Source organism: Pteropus medius, unplaced genomic scaffold (assembly GCF_902729225.1).
Source record: "Pteropus medius unplaced genomic scaffold, Ma_sr-lr_union100, whole genome shotgun sequence".
Taxonomy (NCBI): domain Eukaryota; kingdom Metazoa; phylum Chordata; class Mammalia; order Chiroptera; family Pteropodidae; genus Pteropus; species Pteropus medius.
In genome coordinates, this window is record NW_024349225.1 from 10,908,815 (window position 1) to 10,926,460 (window position 17,646).

Sequence of the window (17,646 nt, forward strand, 5' to 3'; positions counted from 1 at the left end):
AGCTTAACATTAGCATTCAATTCTTTACCTCGCTAGGCGGAATCTCCTCCTTCATGAGACAGGAACGATCTAAGCCTGCATTGTGTGGTTGCTCCGAGGCTGGAGTAGGATCACGTGTGAGGGGCACAATGCCCTCTGCACAGAGCACACATTCGGTGCACGTTTGCTTCCTCCGCTGCCTCCTCCTCAAGCTCAGAGTTACTCTCGCCCCGTCCCTTAGTCCTTAAGCTTCTTATAGCGCTAACACTGCCTTTAGAACCAAAGTTTGTAAGCCTCTTTTCTCCTTTACGCGGAGAAAAAGAAATATAATTTCTGTAAGACTGATTTTGCAATATAGGAAATGTATTGTTCTCTACGGTTCTTGCTGACTAGATAACCAGCAGAAGAGCGAATTTATTATTTTAGCAAGTTAAACAGGACCTCGGAAGAAAGGACCCCTGTGACCACAAAGCGCTGGGACTATACTAATGAGGAGATTAAAAGAAAGTTCGGCTCGCGCCGTCCCAGATCATCACGAATGTACCCAAGGATTATTAACAGCCACAATTACCTGGAACTACATTAGCTATCTGGTTGGTTATTCCAAAGTCAACTTGTATTGAAGAGATGAGCTTAGGGGCGTTAATCAGTTGTTTGAGGTGGCTGCCAGGGCCCTGTCCAGTAGGAAAACTCTTTGGGGAAATACAAGGGCGCGCCGAAGGCTCCACAACGCCCTTCGTCCGATTCTCATCCCAGTGGAAGGAAGCTCGGAGTGCTCCTTGGAGGAACAGCCCCTCCACCAAAGCCTGGATGCCCAACCTCCTCCGCTGGGCCTCTTTGCTGGAACCGCTTGCCCACTGTGGGGGCCAGACTCATGCATTCTGGATAAGTCCTTGGGAAATCAAAATGTCCTTCTGCAGAAGCAGCATCCATTCCAGGGACCCATCCCTCCAGGGGACAACGCTCTGGGCTTTATGGCCCCAGGAGTCATCGTCCCTTCCTAGCTCCCCTTCGAAAATCTTCAGCTGCCCATCCTGCTCTGCAGGACTGTGCACCGTGAGACACCCAGGCGCGGGTCTCAGAGGTCGTGTCCTTCCCGATTTCTCTTGCAGATCCCACTCGTCCATGCCCCGCGCTGCCCACCGGTCTTGAACCTGGAGACCCGCTGAGAGGATGGGGGCGGACGGGGAAACCGTGGTGCTGAAGAACATGCTCATTGGCGTCAACCTGATCCTTCTGGGCTCCATGCTCCAGCCGTCAGAGTGTCAGCTGGAGGTCCCCACCGAAGGGGTCCAGAGGCAGGCGGCGGAGGAGGAGGGCGGCGTCGCCAACTACAACGCATCGGACAAAGAGCCCCCCGTGGTCTTCAACCACGTATACCACATCAACGTGCCCCTGGACAGCCTCTGCTCCTCGGGGCTGGAGGCCTCGGCCGAGCAGGAGGTGAGTGCAGGAGAAGAGGCGCCGGCAGAGTACCTGGGCCAGACCTCCGACCAGGAGGCCCAGGTCACCTTCACCCACAGGATCAACCTCCCCAAAAAGGCCTGCACGTGTGCCGGCTCCGCCCAGGTGCTGCAGGAGCTGCTGAGCCGGATCGAGATGCTGGAGAGGGAGGTGTCGGTGCTGCGAGACCAGTGCAATGGCAACTGCTGCCAAGAAAGCGCAGCCACAGGTAGGGCGGGGAGGGGAGGCCATGCGGAGCGGGAGGGGAGGGGGGTGCTGCGTGGAGCTGGAGAGGACGAGCAGGCGGCGCTCTCTGCTGAAACATCCCTGAGACCTAAATGCGGCCCTTCCCCCGGGGACTCGGCGCTTAGCCAGTCTGAAATACATTAACCTGATTTTGGGGGGACGAGTCAGGTAATGGTACATGGGTTCAGCACAGCCACTTCTGCAGCGAGCAGGGAGTTTGATGTCTGTCTTCATTCATCTTTGGTTTTCACAGGCTGTCGAATTGATATCTATCCGTGTTAACCCGAGGGACTAGAGAAGGCAGGTGCCGTGTTCACTCAACCGCAGCCTTTCTCCCATCTGAGTAAAGAATAGTCATCAAGGTCTCCGAGGACCTGTCCGGGTCCTCTCTAGCAAGATGGAGGTTTGGGCCCCCGCCCCCGCCACCAGCGCGCGCGCATGCGCACACCGCTCACAACCGCACACACGCACACACGCGTTCACAGAGTTATCTCACCCTCCCCCCAAAGGCTGAGTGTCCAAGAGGGAGACCTCTAGCCTCACCCGCCCTCGGACTAGTCACACTAATGAATTACTTTATGTGCTCCTCTGGGAGGAGTCATTACATCTTCAGAGCCAGACTTCCCAAGTTCAAATCCTGGCTCTGCCACTTACCAGCTTGTGACTTAAGCGAGTTTCACAACTGCCCCTTCCTTTCCCCGTGACAAAAGATGATAGGCTAAAATGACAAGGAGTTGTTAAATATAAAAGCATCTATTCAGATGAAACTCTGGTTTCTAGCAAGCCCCATATAAGCAATAGCTGTTACCAGCTGACACCCAATGAGCAGAAATTGTGTCTGTCCCTATGTGCCCACCTTCCTCACTCAAAAGCTGCCTTAGACTCATGCCATTCATTCTCTAAGGAGAAGAGGAATTCGTCTTACGACTTTGGGTTCAGGCTGTTACTTCTACAGAGTTCAGTATCTTCAGGCTTTCACAGAAATGAGAGCAGGAGGTGGCCAGAATGACATTTTAACAGGGCCTGGGTGGCCCACATGTCCAGAGGGCTGTCAGACATGTCCATCCTGAGACACACCCAGGTGAAGGGCCGTCTTTGAACAGTGAACTATTTCACGGAGTTTCTCAGCTCTTTCTCTTCTTTATAACCAAACTATCAATAAACCAAACTATCGATAAACCAAACTATCAATAAACAACCTGATGGAGAGAAGCAAGTCCTGTTGTTCAGTGTCCTGCTCCTCAGTGACAACTGTCAGGCCAGCTCACCTTTTCCATGGAGACAGGAATACAGGAAAGTTAGTCATAGGTATCCATGGACATGGGCCCTTTGCTGCCCAGGAAGCTAGGTGACTTTGATGGGTGGCTTTTTACCAGCCATATATTGGAAAAATATACAAGCAAGAGCTATGTTAGGCAGTGTCATGTAGTACCCTTTCAGGCCATGGGGGCTGCGTGAAGTGACAGAATTAAACAGAATATAATTTGCTGGACTTCACATCCCCAAGGCCAAGTGTAGAGGATGCCAAGCAGATTGGGTTTGCGTTTGTTTAGTAAGTTTGTGTGATTCATGTTAGCCAGATAAATGAACCACTGTACTCACAGCGTGGTAAGAGATTTGCATAGAATCCTAAAAAGATCGCACACAGCAAGCGGTAAGGATGGGTCTGCATGGCCTGGCCCTGCAGAGCAGGCCCAGTACCCAACCCACATCCCCTCGTGCCCCCTTCAGTGCCCATAGCACCCACGCATCTTTGTCAGGGGTGGCCTCAAACTGTGGGGACCTTCTTGGCCTGGAGAGAGAAAGAGCCCAAGCGTTGACACCACCACCGCCCCAGGAACAGTCTTAATCTACCGTGAGGTGTGACCTGCACTGTGACCAGAGCATCCTGTAAGATCGGCCCTCTCTGGGACTCTGCGTGATAACGCAGCTCGGCTTGGGCTCCTCCCCTCCCCAGTCCCTTCTTCCCGGCCAGCTTCTCCTGGGAGCATTTTCCAATAAGTCACTTTCACCTGAATCCTTATCTAAGGTCCCCTCCAAGGGAGCCCGAGCTGAGACACGCTGAAGGGGGACTCCAGATGGACAAGGGACCAGATGTCATTCATCCTTGCCCCCAGGGCTGTGCTAAGCCCAGATAACACATATTAGGGGAAATATTTATAAAATTGATTGTACAGGTCATGCTTAACTCTCAGCAACATAAATCCGATCAGAGAGTAAGGAGAGGTCTCTGCTCACCCCTCCCCATGCACCATTTACAGGAAGCGCCACTGCTGCCCTTTGACCTTCTCCTTGACCATTCTAGGACAACTGGACTATATCCCTCACTGCAGCGGCCACGGCAACTTTAGCCTCGAGTCCTGTGGCTGCATCTGCAACGAAGGATGGTTTGGAAAGAACTGCTCAGAGCCCTACTGCCCCTTGGGCTGCTCCAGCCGGGGCGTGTGTGTGGACGGCCAGTGTGTCTGCGACAGTGAATACAGCGGTGACGACTGCTCCGAACTCCGGTGCCCGACGGACTGCAGCTCCCGGGGGCTTTGCGTGGACGGGGAGTGCGTCTGTGAGGAGCCCTATGCAGGCGAGGGCTGCAGCGAGCTGAGGTGCCCCGGAGACTGTTCGGGGAAGGGGAGATGTGCCAATGGCACCTGCTTCTGCCAGGAGGGCTACGTCGGCGAAGACTGCGGCCAGCGGCAGTGTCTGAACGCCTGCAGCGGGCGCGGACTCTGCCAGGAGGGACTCTGTGTCTGCGAGGAGGGCTACCAGGGCCCTGACTGCTCGGCAGGTAGGCGGGGGGAGCTCCGCGGGGCACTCGGCAGGGGCGGCCCGGCAAAATCACCGGAGCGGGTGGAGAGGTGGGGCGGAAGGGGGATTTTAAGGGAAATGATTCCCGGTTGGGTTGTGCTTGCTCATTGTCTTTCCAAGAGAGCTGATTTCCTGAGTTGATCACAATTGACAGACAGATGTGAAGGGGGAAAGGGCAGAAACCAGCAAAGGTCAAGTTCAGGCTAAGGGTTGGAGCTTACCCCTGAGACTGGATCGAAGGCGATGGCAATGGTACAGCATTCCACTGTCCCTGAGGTGGAGAACAGCCGTGGGACTACTTTAGGCAAGTCCACTCTGACTCGCAGGGCCTCTAAGAGTGCCGCCTGCTCCAGAATACCCGCCTTGCTTGTCGCCGTGCCCCGGGAGACGTCCGTTTCCAATGCTGCTGCGTGAGATGGTCCTCAGTCTGTGATAAACAGGCTAACCAGGAGCTCCGGTTTTCTCGGAGCTTATGCATCGAAAGGTGTCACTGATTTACGAAGTCGTCTGGCGTCCACATGGACAAAAGTATTTGCAGGCAAGGGATTAAACGTAAACGGGAGCGAGCGCTAAGGCATCAATCAACAGCGCACACGATAACACTGTGTCCAGAAGATTAGAAGGCTGTGACTTGCTTTGTTCCAGATGACGTACAGCACACTGGAACCAACCCCACGTGCCGTCTGCACCACCGACACCAAAGGTGACACTCTAAAAGGAAGCTCTCAATCCAGCAGTGGGAAACATGCAGTGTCTCATTGCAGCTGAGTTGTTTTTTGTTTTTTGTGGGGTTTTTTTTTTTGGCTTAAAATCCGATTATTTTCATCCTCTCACTGTTATGGCCCATCCTCTTCTGTCTAAATCAGTGTGACTCTCGCTGATACATTTGTGTGTGTTTTAAGCAGTACCGATTAAGTGATTGACCTTGATCCTCTCCATTTGTAGTTCGGTCTGTAACAGTGGGCTCGGAGTGCCCATGAAGAAGATTTAAAATAAAAAATAACGACAACAACAAAAAGGACATTTTAAAGCCTGCCGATGGGCTGATTCTAGGAATTTTCTGATCAGCCTCTGACATCGTCTACGGGAGAAATCCTGAGAGGCCTTTTACTCTTCTTTGCCAAGGCTTCGTTCCCAGGTCGCAGACCAGTCAGACCAGGTTCCTGCACCTGTGACTTCACGTTTAATTCTTTCAAAAAAAAATCAATGGCGATAACAGCAACCACCACCACCAACAACGACAATGACGACAAAACCCACAAACAATAACGCCCTTCTTAGGGAAAGTATTTCAATGTTTTTCATTTTTTTCTCGTATTCGATTATTTTGTTTAGCCTTCTGATTTTGTTTGCTGAATTGAAAAGTCTTTCTGAAAATATATTTAGTCACGATACCAATTGTTCCTAAGGAAAGTTCAAGTGGAAGTTAAACCTCGATGTTTCCAAATCTGAAGTCGCTAGGTCGTTGCTGCGGAAGGGGAGGCTAAAGCATGGTCCTGGTTCCCACCCTCAGGACAGGCTCCATGAGTCCCGTGGGTGCCAGGCGTCAGTTAGGGCCGCTGCTGGGTATGGCTGTTCAACAGTCCACACGTTTCTGAACAGAATAGGTGTTTGTTGGGCTGTACATACCTGTGATGTTCTTGACCCTACTTTTCTACAGACAGAATCTTAATCTAATCTGAAGTCCAGACTGAACTGGAGATAAACTCTCCTGGACACTCAGGGAAGCCTCATCAGCTGTTAGCATGACTACAACTGGGTTGAGTCCACATCATGGATACATGTTACCTCTAACGTGTCCCCTCTGTGCTTTGTAAGGAAGACTTCTGGAAGCCCAGATAAATTACTTCATGGGTTCCCAAAGCATGTGAGGAAGGACGGTTACATAATCTCCATCTGTTTCTATAGCAACCCTGGAGCCACCACTCATCGCAGGAGGTGTTGTTCTCAATGCCTGCCTTTTAAACCAAACGCCATGGGTCTCTTCCAGAGAGGTATCAAGGTCATTATCTAAAGTGCTACTTTGCCTGCTCTTTGTGAAAACGCAGCAGGAGAGGAGGCTGTTTGTCCACTGTTGGACCTTTCTGGCCAGGGGCACACACTCCAGCGTCACCGCTGCCCTCACCCACAAGAAGGAGAGAAGAGAGGGAGAAAGGTGAAAGCCAGGAGAGCCACAAGATATACCTCCTCGTAGGTCGTCCTCTCCTTGTTGGCAAAGCCATGGACCAGGCCACCCACTGCGTGGGTTTCATTCTGAGGCCTGGGTTGCTAGAGCCTGGATGCAATTCAGTAGTGTTGACAAGGCCACCGTATCTGCCCCCTGGCCTCGATCTTTGCTTATAGTGTGCCATGGGATGAAATTTCAACCTTGCTGCCTCTGATCTCTGGCCGCGTCAAGACAATTGAACCCAAAATTCATGAATACGGGCACTTAAAACAGGCTGTAGGAAGAAGCTACTCTGGACTTCTAATTTCACAAATTTAAAAGGCAGCCATCCAGAGACACAAAGATTTTTCCACAGCCAGATAGCTAATTAATTTATGGCAGAGCAAAAATGAGAACTCTGGTCTCCTACCAACTTCTAGCACTCGTTAATCCGCTCTGGGATGCTAAGGAGAGCGGAATTGACAAATAAAAAATTTAAAAGTCACGTACACAAAGCAATAGTCTTTCGATATGAAAACCAAGCCCCGTTAAATGATGTAAGAAAAATTAGATGTTGGGCGTGAGAAGAAAAGCACGTTAAACCATTTGTCCTCACCTACCCCTGGGGAGGGAGCTTAGTGCAGGAACAGGCCAGTGGGCTGGCAAAATTCCCAATGAGGCACCAGGATGGAAGAACCACCAGAGCTGGGGCTTGAAACAATCCAGAAAGCCGCTCGCTGGACTTCAGTCGGACCTGTGGGGCTCGGCCGACGTCAGCCTCTGCCTCTGCCAACGCCGCAGCCAGCACAGCCTTTGGCACCTGACGTCTCTCGCTCCTCGGAGCAAGAATCTTCATGGAATGAATCCTAACGGTTCTCACCACATATGTGCAAAAGTCCTGCAAATCTACAGAGTAAACAGCATGGCCGTTTTGGAGATAAGTAACTCCAATTCCTCAAGCCACCATTTATTCCTTTTTAACTACCTCCTCTTCCCCACGTTTCACAGTGGGCACTCCAGAAAGTAAGACTAAAATTACTGTGCGCCCACCCAATATTCACTGAATCAAGGCATGTGGCTCTTCTGCAGTTTGCTTTATAGTTCGATATCCTTTTATTTTACAAGGATTACTGCCACCCAATGTACACAGCTGCTGCTAAGTTACAGGGCAAGTGACAGTGTGACGGCCACTTCCGTGAGCTGCCACTCTCAAGAGTACCTCTGCCATGAACGACACGGTGGCTTTCTTACCGGAGGTGAAGGCAAGGTTCACCACCAGCCTCAGGGCTCAAGATAAAAATTTGCCAAGTTAAGTTGTCAGAATGAAAAATCCTTCCGTACCTCTTTTTTACTTTAAAATCCCCCAATACTTGGCTTGGCTCATTCTCTACTGGCATTATTAGCTTTATTTTCTGGAAGAAGAAACCAAAAAGGAATACTGACCTGTCCCAAATACTCCAAGAGTTGTTGGTGACTTGAAATTTGGAACGGCCATTTCTGTCACTATGACAGCAGAAGTCCCGCATAGGAAACCTGAAATCGGTGTGCCTAGAGGCAGCAGACCTAGAGGACTTTTCTAAAAAGAAGTGTCTCACCTCGAGGATAAGCACCAGTCTGGAATTCACTTCCTGAAAGAGAAGCTGAAGTCCTCTCTAACCCGGTTTCCTTGTGAGGGCCATGTGCACGGGATAGAAAGCACAGTCCATAACCCGGCTACAGACTCTAAGGGGAAGAACAACACTCCACGGAGAGGATCTGGGTTTGAGGATCAGTTCTGCTGTGACCCAATTCTCTGACTTTCAGCAAGTCCCTTAACCTGGGTCTCCGTTTCCCCATCTGTAAATTGGGGTCGTCACGTCTACCCCGTCTACCTCACAGGGCTGCTCTGCTATCGATGGATTTTTTTTTAATTCTAGTTAGATGCTGAGTCCGAACATGTCTGATGGACCGTGCAATGCTATGCAAATGTGAAGTGGCGGTGTTTACTGGATAAGGGGTCCTAGACTCATTCCGCCCGCATTCGAACCCGATCAGCTGTGTTTGCTGACCGTGCAAAGCAGTTTCCTCATCTACGAAACAGGGGGAGTGATAAAACCGATCCCACGGTGTTGGTGAGAGGATGAAACGAGACAGCACGTGTAAGAGTGTTTAGCATTGTGCCCGGTGCGTAATAAACGCTCGCTACGATCATGCACAATGCTGACAGGTTCTATTCTGCGTGCATTTTTACAGGCTGTTCCCAAATTCTTGGTGCATTCAAAGTGTTAATGATGTCAGAATTAGAAATTACGTAATCTTAAAATAATCATTTGAACGTTTATTTACATTTTATTTACATTTATTTAGTTTTATAAATTAAAAAATAAGGTTTTAATTTTTTTCTTTTGGCCAACGTGTACTCTCTTCAATCAGAGGAAGCCCTGCCATCTAGACTGTTTTACCCAATGAACGGTATGGGGCAAAAGCAATCAAAGCAAATGCCCGATATTGCAAATATATGGCCCTGAATTCCTTCCTATGAGTCTGGGCTCCCCATTCCTGCTGCTGCTGAGGAGTTGAGGGGCACGTGTGAACACAGCGGAGAGCTCAGGCACCCTCTGCTCACTGGTCCTGTGCAGCCACCGCAGCTGGCTCTGTCCTACACTCTTGTAAAGGAGAAAGAGCAAAAATTCTCCCAGGAGAAATTCAAAACTAAAGACAACTCTTAAACTAACTGAAGCCTCCACTACATGTAAATTTGTAAGTTAATTATGACTATTGAAATATTGGCCCGATCTTTGATTTGCTCTATGGGCAGGCCCCATTATAGGCACACTGGAGTTAGTCTCCTAATTGGTCTTAAAGGTTCAATTTAATACCACACTTCTGGTGAATCTTCACTTCCCAAGAGAACCGTACATGAAAGGCTATTTCAATGAGGTTTAATCTTTGGCGATTCTTTGAATAGCATTTGAAAAATAGAACAAGAGAGAAAAGCAAAGCCCTCGAGAATGCTTCTTTATCATTATCCCCAAGATCAAGGCTAAGAAAAATTAATTTAACACAAGTTACCTTTCTTTCAAAACTTAAACAGTCCTTTTTTACCAGAGAAAATGATAAAAATAAAGGATTACCGAATGTCTTGAGCAGCCCATGCTATCCGGGACTCACTGTTTTGGCTTCTCACATTTTACACAATAACCAGGAATAAGCCTTTATTTCTATTTGCAAAATCAAATATTGGTTCCCAGGTTAATCTCGTGACAATAACTTATTAAACTTCCCAAAATGTTGCCCAGTGGTATGCTGCCAAATAGCTAACATCTAGCTCCCCGAGGGAAAAAAATAAAGCCCTGCTTTGTAACGTTGGCTAATGTCCGCGGTGTAAATACTCCCTCTGTGGCCAATTGCAAACTACCGACGTGATATCACTAAAGGTGGGGTTGGCCATAGCTACGCAGTAGAACACAGTTATATAGCCTTTCCACCAGAGAGACACAGCACACGTAAATTATCTTAAGGGCATAAATAAAGTGATGAGTTTTGAGTACTTACCACCTTTGTGTTTAATATAATTTACCAAATTGTAAGTTTATAAAACTTAATCTTCCGTAATGGCTGTATTTAACAGCTGTCTTGCAAAATGCCTGAACACTTGACAGTCAACTTTCACGAGCCAGTAGGAGGGGGCCCCATCACAGCGCTGACTCTCAGCCCTGTGGAGATGGGAGAGCTAAGCAGAGAGAGAGAACCTGCCCACAAAGGGAGTTACAAACCGCCCACGGCCACTGAGCCGGGCAGAATGTACAGACAGGGCACGTGGGGTGAGATGTGAGGAAGGAAGTTTGCATCGGGACGCAGAAGGCAGTCCCCTGAGCTCATGCTATCTGTGTATTGCCTCCCGGTAGCTGCCCCTCCAGAGGACTTGCGAGTGGCTGGTATCAGCGACAGGTCCATTGAGCTGGAATGGGACGGGCCGATGGCAGTGACAGAATATGTGATCTCTTACCAGCCGACGGCCCCAGGGGGCCTCCAGCTCCAGCAGCGGGTGCCTGGAGATTGGAGTGGTGTCACCATCACGGAGCTGGAGCCAGGTCTCACCTACACCATCAGCGTCTACGCTATCATTAGCAACATCCTCAGCCTTCCCATCACTGCCAAGGTGGCCACCCGTACGTACCATTTCCCCATCCTGTTCCATTTTCCTTTTCTCCTACATGAGATCATGGGCATTCATGATAGTACGTAATGTCTTTTCTTAATTCTTCGGGGATGCCTGCAATAATCACTGCTCTTGAGGGGACGGGCTTCTGACATGACCCACTCAGGAAGGGACACCAGTAAAAAGGCTCTTTCGATTAAGACAGTTTCCGAGTTCAGCCAGCTCCTATTAATTATAGAACCAAAGGACAAAACGTACTTTAATCATCAAGTTCCGACTTGTTATAAGCTCGCATCTGATTAGAAGTCAAGAAAAGTGTCAGAATTATACAGACTTTAAATCTAGTTTGAGATTCAAAACCGGAGAAATGAAATAGGACATATAATACAAAAGTGCTAAACGGTATGTTACAGATGGTAAAGGGTGGAGCAGGGGGTGGGGGGGACCTTACTTGAGACCGCCACTGACCACGCCCACTTCTCCTCAAAGAGAGATGGTGTAATTTCTTGATAGTCTTTTGTTTAGCAAAAAATCTCGATAGTCCCCTTTGGTTAGAGAAGTCGAGGCTCTAGAACGTAGTTTAGAAAAAGTCAATGGGGAGAAAAAAGAGAGAAAGAGAGACTGAGCCAGGGACAGAGAGCGAGCTAACCCTCTCTCCATAAGAAATGGATGTTTTCTCTTTTACTTAAAACAGAGGGAAAACTCCAATACATCTATATCTAAATATTGTATGTTCGTTTAAGCATAGAGAAATTTTAAAAGATTATCTACCAACTGGTAGCATCAATTATATTAAGGAGTAGACTAGGAAGGCACTGGTTTTTTTCTGTTGTTTTTTTTTTTCCTTTATACGCCTCTGAATTCTTACATCATCTTTCCCAACACCTCTTCTCCACCTCTGGGACACCAGCTGGGTATCCTATAATTCAGTTCAACTCTGACACTCTCTACCTGGAGACAGCGTCAGATCCCACAGGTCTAGGCTCCGTCTCACAGGGCTGCCTCCCCTTGAGGTGCCAGTCACGAGTCCCAAGGTTGTCACCAATACTTCTGACCCCACTGGCTATAAATTCAAGGGGTTCCCACAATCCTTCCTTAGATTCGACGATTCATTCAAACAACTCACAGAACTCAGGAAAGTGCCTTGTTTACTATCACAGGCTTGTTTTAGAGGATGCAGCTCAGCCACGGCCAGATGGGGGAGATGCACAGGGCAAGGTGTGGGGGAGGGGCGCAGAGCTGCCATAACCTCTCTGGGCAGAACCGCTGATCACAGCTTGGTTGTTCTGGAGACGACCTAGGGGGCCCGGCCACCAGTTATTTCACAATCATACAAAAGATACTCATTACTCCAGAGATTCCAAGGGTTTTAGGAGCTGTGTACCAGGAACGGAGCACGAAAACCAAACATTTATTTTAATCCTATCACACAGAGATTTTAGTAGTAGCAAGGAACCAGGACAAGAAGGGACCATGAAACATAAGTCTCCCAGGTCAGTAAATGGGACTTATCACCAAATACGGAGCCTGTTTTATGTAGGTCTCAAATGACAAAATAATATTTGGGTGACAAATGCCATGAAAATTCAGGAAAGGGGGAAGTCAGAGTAGGAAGAATTGGCTTGGGGGCTTCACAGAGGCCCCAAAACTTGAACGGAGCTTTGAAAGATGCAAGCATAGGGACAGGAAGAGGGAACAGGATTTAAAAAGTCATCTTGTCTTTTCAGGTGACAAATATCCCGTTATCATGTTGGATTCTTCCTATGAATGCTGACTCTGTTAATTTGCCTATAATTATCTGTTTACATTTGACCTTTTTTGTTTTTTAATTCCTCTGGGGCCTGAGAACTAGTTTTAAATACCTGAGAGGGAGGTCACCACCTGCGGCTTTCCCCACCGTGCTGTGCTCCGGGATGAGTCAGCACGGCGAGTGCCAGGCCCGACTCCTGAGCGTCCTCTCTCTGATCCACGTGCAGGTTTCCATGTCCTGTGTCGTTTCTTATGCCAATTCAGGGCATCCCTTCAGGCACACTCCCAGGTGACAAGGACAAAGTCACGTAAGCTCACCTGACACACCTTCAAGTGGGCTCCGAATCAGCCCTGCCTTTCAGCCAAGAAGCACGAGGGAGCGTCCACGAGGAAGGGGGAACATCTGTCTGTGTTCCAAGGGGAACATCTCGTGAGACGCACAGCTGACACGGGTGCAGGCTCCCCGGAGAGCTGAGAAAAGCCACACGGGCGTGTTTCAGGGCTGGTAATCGGACCGTGTTAGAGCACGCATACCTCCACCTCACTACGCCTGTGCGTGCGCGTGTGTGCGTGCGGCTGTGAGTGTGCGCGTGACGCTGACGTGTTTCAGGGCTGATAATCAGACCACGTGAGAGCACGTACCTCCACCTCACTACGCCTGTGCGTGTGTGTGGGTGCGTGTGTGCGTGTGTGCGTGGAAAAAAAGAGGGAGATTAAGAGAGGAGGAAAATAAAACAGAGGAGGCGAAGGTGAGTGCGGGAGAGAAGAGAGCAATAACAATGGACGAATGGAGGAAAGGAGATGTGGGACGCGAGCAGGAACCCAGCATTCGCTCTCGTCCCTGGGGTATGCCTCTGCTTGGCCGCGGACGTGAAATGGAAATTCTAGGTCGTCCAAGACTTGGTGGTTTGAGCTAAACACAACACTCTTACTGCACATCAGAGGACCCAGAAAAGCATCCCAGTCTTTATTCTGAAGTGGGCTTGTGCCTCCCTTTTCCTGAGTTTGAAATGGGAACACCGACCCTAGCCATTATATCGCCTCTCAGAAATCCTAAAGCCTCCAAAAACAGCATTCAGGTTTTCCGGAAAAGGCATTACGTTAAATGCCAAGATTTACCACGTTAGTAAGGCAAGTGTGACTTTTGCATTTTAATATTAACCTATTATGTGGCGAAAAGCATGAAACAGCGTTTCTAGATTGTGTTTTGTTACGTTTACGCATGTTTTCCACCAACATTTTGCGCCTGGGTCGCATTCGAGGGGGCCGACCCTGTGCCTGGGACCCGCCATGCTTGTGGTAAGATGGGGGTAGCCCAGCACACCCCTGGCATGGAGGGAGAGCACCCAGCCAATGCCCCAGGTGATGCTTTCTGTCCCTGCCAAGGACAGCCATGACATGGTCACCCGCCTTTGCTGTGTTCCAGATCTCTCTACGCCTCGAGGCCTACGGTTCAAGACCATCACGGAGACCACCGTGGAGGTTCAGTGGGAGCCCTTCTCCTTCTCCTTCGACGGGTGGGAGATCAGCTTCATCCCAAAGGTGATGCCCACCTGTCAGGCTGCTAAACAGCCTTATTTGGAATATTCATACCCTCAGCGTGGAATCAGGGGCAACTAGGAAGGTGCTATCCAGAATCTCTCTCTCCACCATCAAGGACACAAAGGGGCATTTTGTGGGTGTCTAGGCTATGGAACGTTTCTTTCACAAGAGTGTGGTGAGCACCCCGAGATGAGCATGCTGGCCTTAGATGACAGGAGGATGTGGGAAGCAGCCACCAGCCCCAGCTCTCCACTCAGAGAGCTCTGAGGTGTAGCAAGCTGTGATTTTTAGCAAGTCTGATAATCAGACCTTCACAAAGCTGGGGCTTCTCTTTAGGACATAAGAATTGCCAAACTGAACCGGTCCCACGGTCAGCCCACAGCTTCATGCTGCAGACAGATGCACCGAAGGTCAGCCTGCATAGCTTCAGTCTCGAAAGGTAGAAGGGTGACACAGAAACACCTTTCCTAACCTATTAATTGAGAATTTTTTTCTACAAAGTATATTATCGATCTTTGAGTTTAAAAGTATCCTGACATTCCTTTCTATTCTTTAAAGTAGTATTAATCCTAAAACTTATGTTTCCAGGTTGCCACAGGTGCCTGACTAGTTCTGGTTTTCCAGGATTTGTTGACCCTACTGATGCTCTCCCTAACTATATCACTCATGGGGGTATAATGTTTAATCATATTCCTTCTCTCTGTCTTCATCTTTCAATATCAAAGAGCATTTCTTCAGTCATTCATCAGACTTAATGATACATGACACAGTTTTTGCTAACAAGACTACGATTTTACCATTCTTAGAGGCATGGACTGTTGGAGCTCCCAAGGACCCTCAAGTTCACAGAGTATGATCCTTCATTTTACATCCAGTTCATGTAGTTTATAGAGACTAAGACTCAGCAAACTTAAATGACATCAGACAGCTAGTTGGTGGCAGGCTTAAATCAATAACCTGGGTGTCCACTCTCCTAACTCATCTGGGTGAAAAGGAAATAAGACATTGACAAATTTGCACCCAGCATAACACTGTGAGAAACTCCAGACATAACAAAACAATAGCTCTGGTTCGATTAAAAAATATGGAATGTCTTAGTTTGGAAAAGATTATGTGTATACACAGAGCTATCTACATACACACACACACCTCTTCTAAATAGCCAAGGACATGCTCATCATGATAAATGCCAAAAAATCTGACAGATATTAACCATAACCATCAAACATTTCATCTTTGGCAAGAGCCAGTTTATGTCACCTGATGCCTAATTTTTATTGGAAAACTCAATAGACTCAGGAGAGGCCAAAGAAATGTTCTTGAAAATTGGTTTTCTCCATCTGCCAAACCCTCAGAGAGTGGTGGCCTTCTTCCTGAGCCTGATGGGAGTTGTCCCTGGCCCCAGACACTCAGCCGTCAGCATGGAGGGAACAGGAACGGTCCCATGTTTAATTCGCGGTTTGCAAACAGCGGAACACCTTTCCCTCCTGTTGATTTTCTCCTTTGCTTTCTCTGCTTCCCCCTCCCCCCGCCCTGCAGAACAATGAAGGAGGGGTCATCGCCCAGCTCCCCAGTGATGTTACGTCCTTCAACCAGACAGGACTAAAACCGGGGGAGGAATACACTGTCAATGTGGTGGCTCTGAAAGAGCCAGCCCGGAGCCCCCCGACCTCAGCCAGCGTCTCCACCGGTGAGTGCCTCCAGCCTCTCTCCCTGCGGCTAGCCTAGCGTTAGGTCACTCAGGAGGAAGAACGAGAAGCAGAGGGACAAAGGAGTGCTAGGATCTCTCCAGAGCTGGGAGCGATTTCGGTACCTGGAGATGCAGCTTCTCTACCAGATGCTCAGCTGAACTTCTCCCTCATTGCTTCTCCTTAAGCACAGAAATCTGGGAGAGAATCCTATGGGGAAAATTCTTCATTTAGATTTCCAGTGTATTTCTTTTGACCTCACTCATCAAGAGGCCTCCTTTGTCAGTCCCTCGTATCTTGAGCTTCGGGACCAGCAAGAGCTGACTCACTCTTACCTACTGTGAGGTTTGGACGAAATCATCTAACCCTTCCCAAGCCTTAATTCACTTTATAGTGATGAACAATAATGCCCTTCTCATTGGATTGAGATAAAGATTAAATCAGATAAAATGCAGGAAGCGATTAGCACTGTGTTGCTAAGAGTGAGTGCTCCATACCTGGCATGCACAGACACACACACACACACACACACACACACACACACACACACAGAGAAGACAGAGAACACACTTGGAAGTGAGAGCATAGGAAACTGGCCGTTCAAAACCAGTAAGTATGAGTTGGGTCACTGCTCAAGGTGATGACCTAAGTTGATTATTATTTCATCCCCACAGTTCATCTCATGCAAGACCATCGCATTTCTAGCTTCGATTCTTTAACTGGGTCGTATTTTGCCTTATTGTTTTCTGGGCTAACAGAGGCTGTTCAACTTCAGTGCTGTAAATTAGCAGTTACAGTGCATATGGGTGTGCTCTCACCAAGAATTTTGCAAAAGTATAAATAGCGTCTGGTATCACTTTGGTTCTCACGGATGGGAAAACTGAGCCTTGAAGGTTAAGCAACTTTTGGCACAGCTTTATTTTTCGTAAACAGAAACCGACACCTAAGAAAGCCAGCCATGAGCCCAGGACGAAGGCCGAGCTGGCCGGAAAAGAGAACCACAGCACTCTGTAATGAGATGTCTTTGGATTAGTGATTCACACTTTGCTCGTTGGATCCAAACGAAACAGCATCAGGTGCCGAGGCTCGCGCTCAGTCTGGAAAGCGTTGGTTTAAAACTGTCATGGTATTGGGCTGTGCTCCGTCAGAGCACTGAAGGCAAAGGGAAGTGGACATCAGGCCTCTAATGCCCCCGCTCCCGTGCCCGTCACGGCCTGCAACCAGGGCAGCTCCATTTTTATCTGTTTTATAGTTTATACAGTCATTTAAGATTCCATTCTTTAAAAAGAACGTATTATCCCTCCCCCCAAAAAAGGATTTAAACCCAGAGTTCTAATCACAATCTGTTCTGGAAAAGACTTCATGGCCACAAAACCGAAAAGCGCTCTACAAAACCTCCACAGGTGCCAGGGGCCAGAGTTCCACAGCTTTGACCCCCGAGGCAATCCGGAACCGAAAGAGCCGATATTTCAAAACAGGTGTAGACTCTCCTCCTCTGATACGAAATGTTTAAGGGTCCCCAGGTCACTTCTGCGACTTGACATTAAGGAAGCACCAGTAGAAGACAGGAGGCCAGAAGGACAAGACGTTTCAAAAGGGGGCAGAGGAGGACATTTCAGCCATCTGGTATTTTGCTCCCAAAGTATCAGAAGAGAGTCCAGACCTGCCTTGGTCTCCTGCTCAAACAACATTTTTACAGAATTTGCAGTAATTTTTGGTTTGGAAGTTTCTCGAGATGAAAATTCAAAGTTCCTGATCTAGACGTTTGTGGTAAACCTAAGCAGAATTTTTTCCAATTAAGAGAAATATCCCAGTTTAATATTTTGGCATTGTAAACAGAGTCATGAAGAAATGGAAAGAAGAATATTTATTCCAGTTTACATTTTGAGTAGGACTTGTGTTTGTTTTGA

At 48.5% G+C, this 17,646-nt stretch overlaps 1 protein-coding gene across 1 annotated transcript in view; it reads left to right on the forward strand.

Annotated features, from left to right (window-relative positions):
* Positions 1 to 1,071: 1,071 nt before the first annotated feature.
* TNR (tenascin R) overlaps positions 1,072 to 17,646 on the forward strand; it is a 63,517-nt gene continuing 46,942 nt past the window's right edge. Inside the window, exons 1-5 of the mRNA XM_039881420.1 lie at positions 1,072 to 1,651; positions 3,974 to 4,450; positions 10,504 to 10,767; positions 13,933 to 14,048; positions 15,588 to 15,738. Of these exons, the coding sequence (XP_039737354.1) occupies positions 1,153 to 1,651; positions 3,974 to 4,450; positions 10,504 to 10,767; positions 13,933 to 14,048; positions 15,588 to 15,738 (1,507 nt within the window). The 5' untranslated portion in view covers positions 1,072 to 1,152. The remainder of the gene's footprint in view (positions 1,652 to 3,973; positions 4,451 to 10,503; positions 10,768 to 13,932; positions 14,049 to 15,587; positions 15,739 to 17,646) is intronic.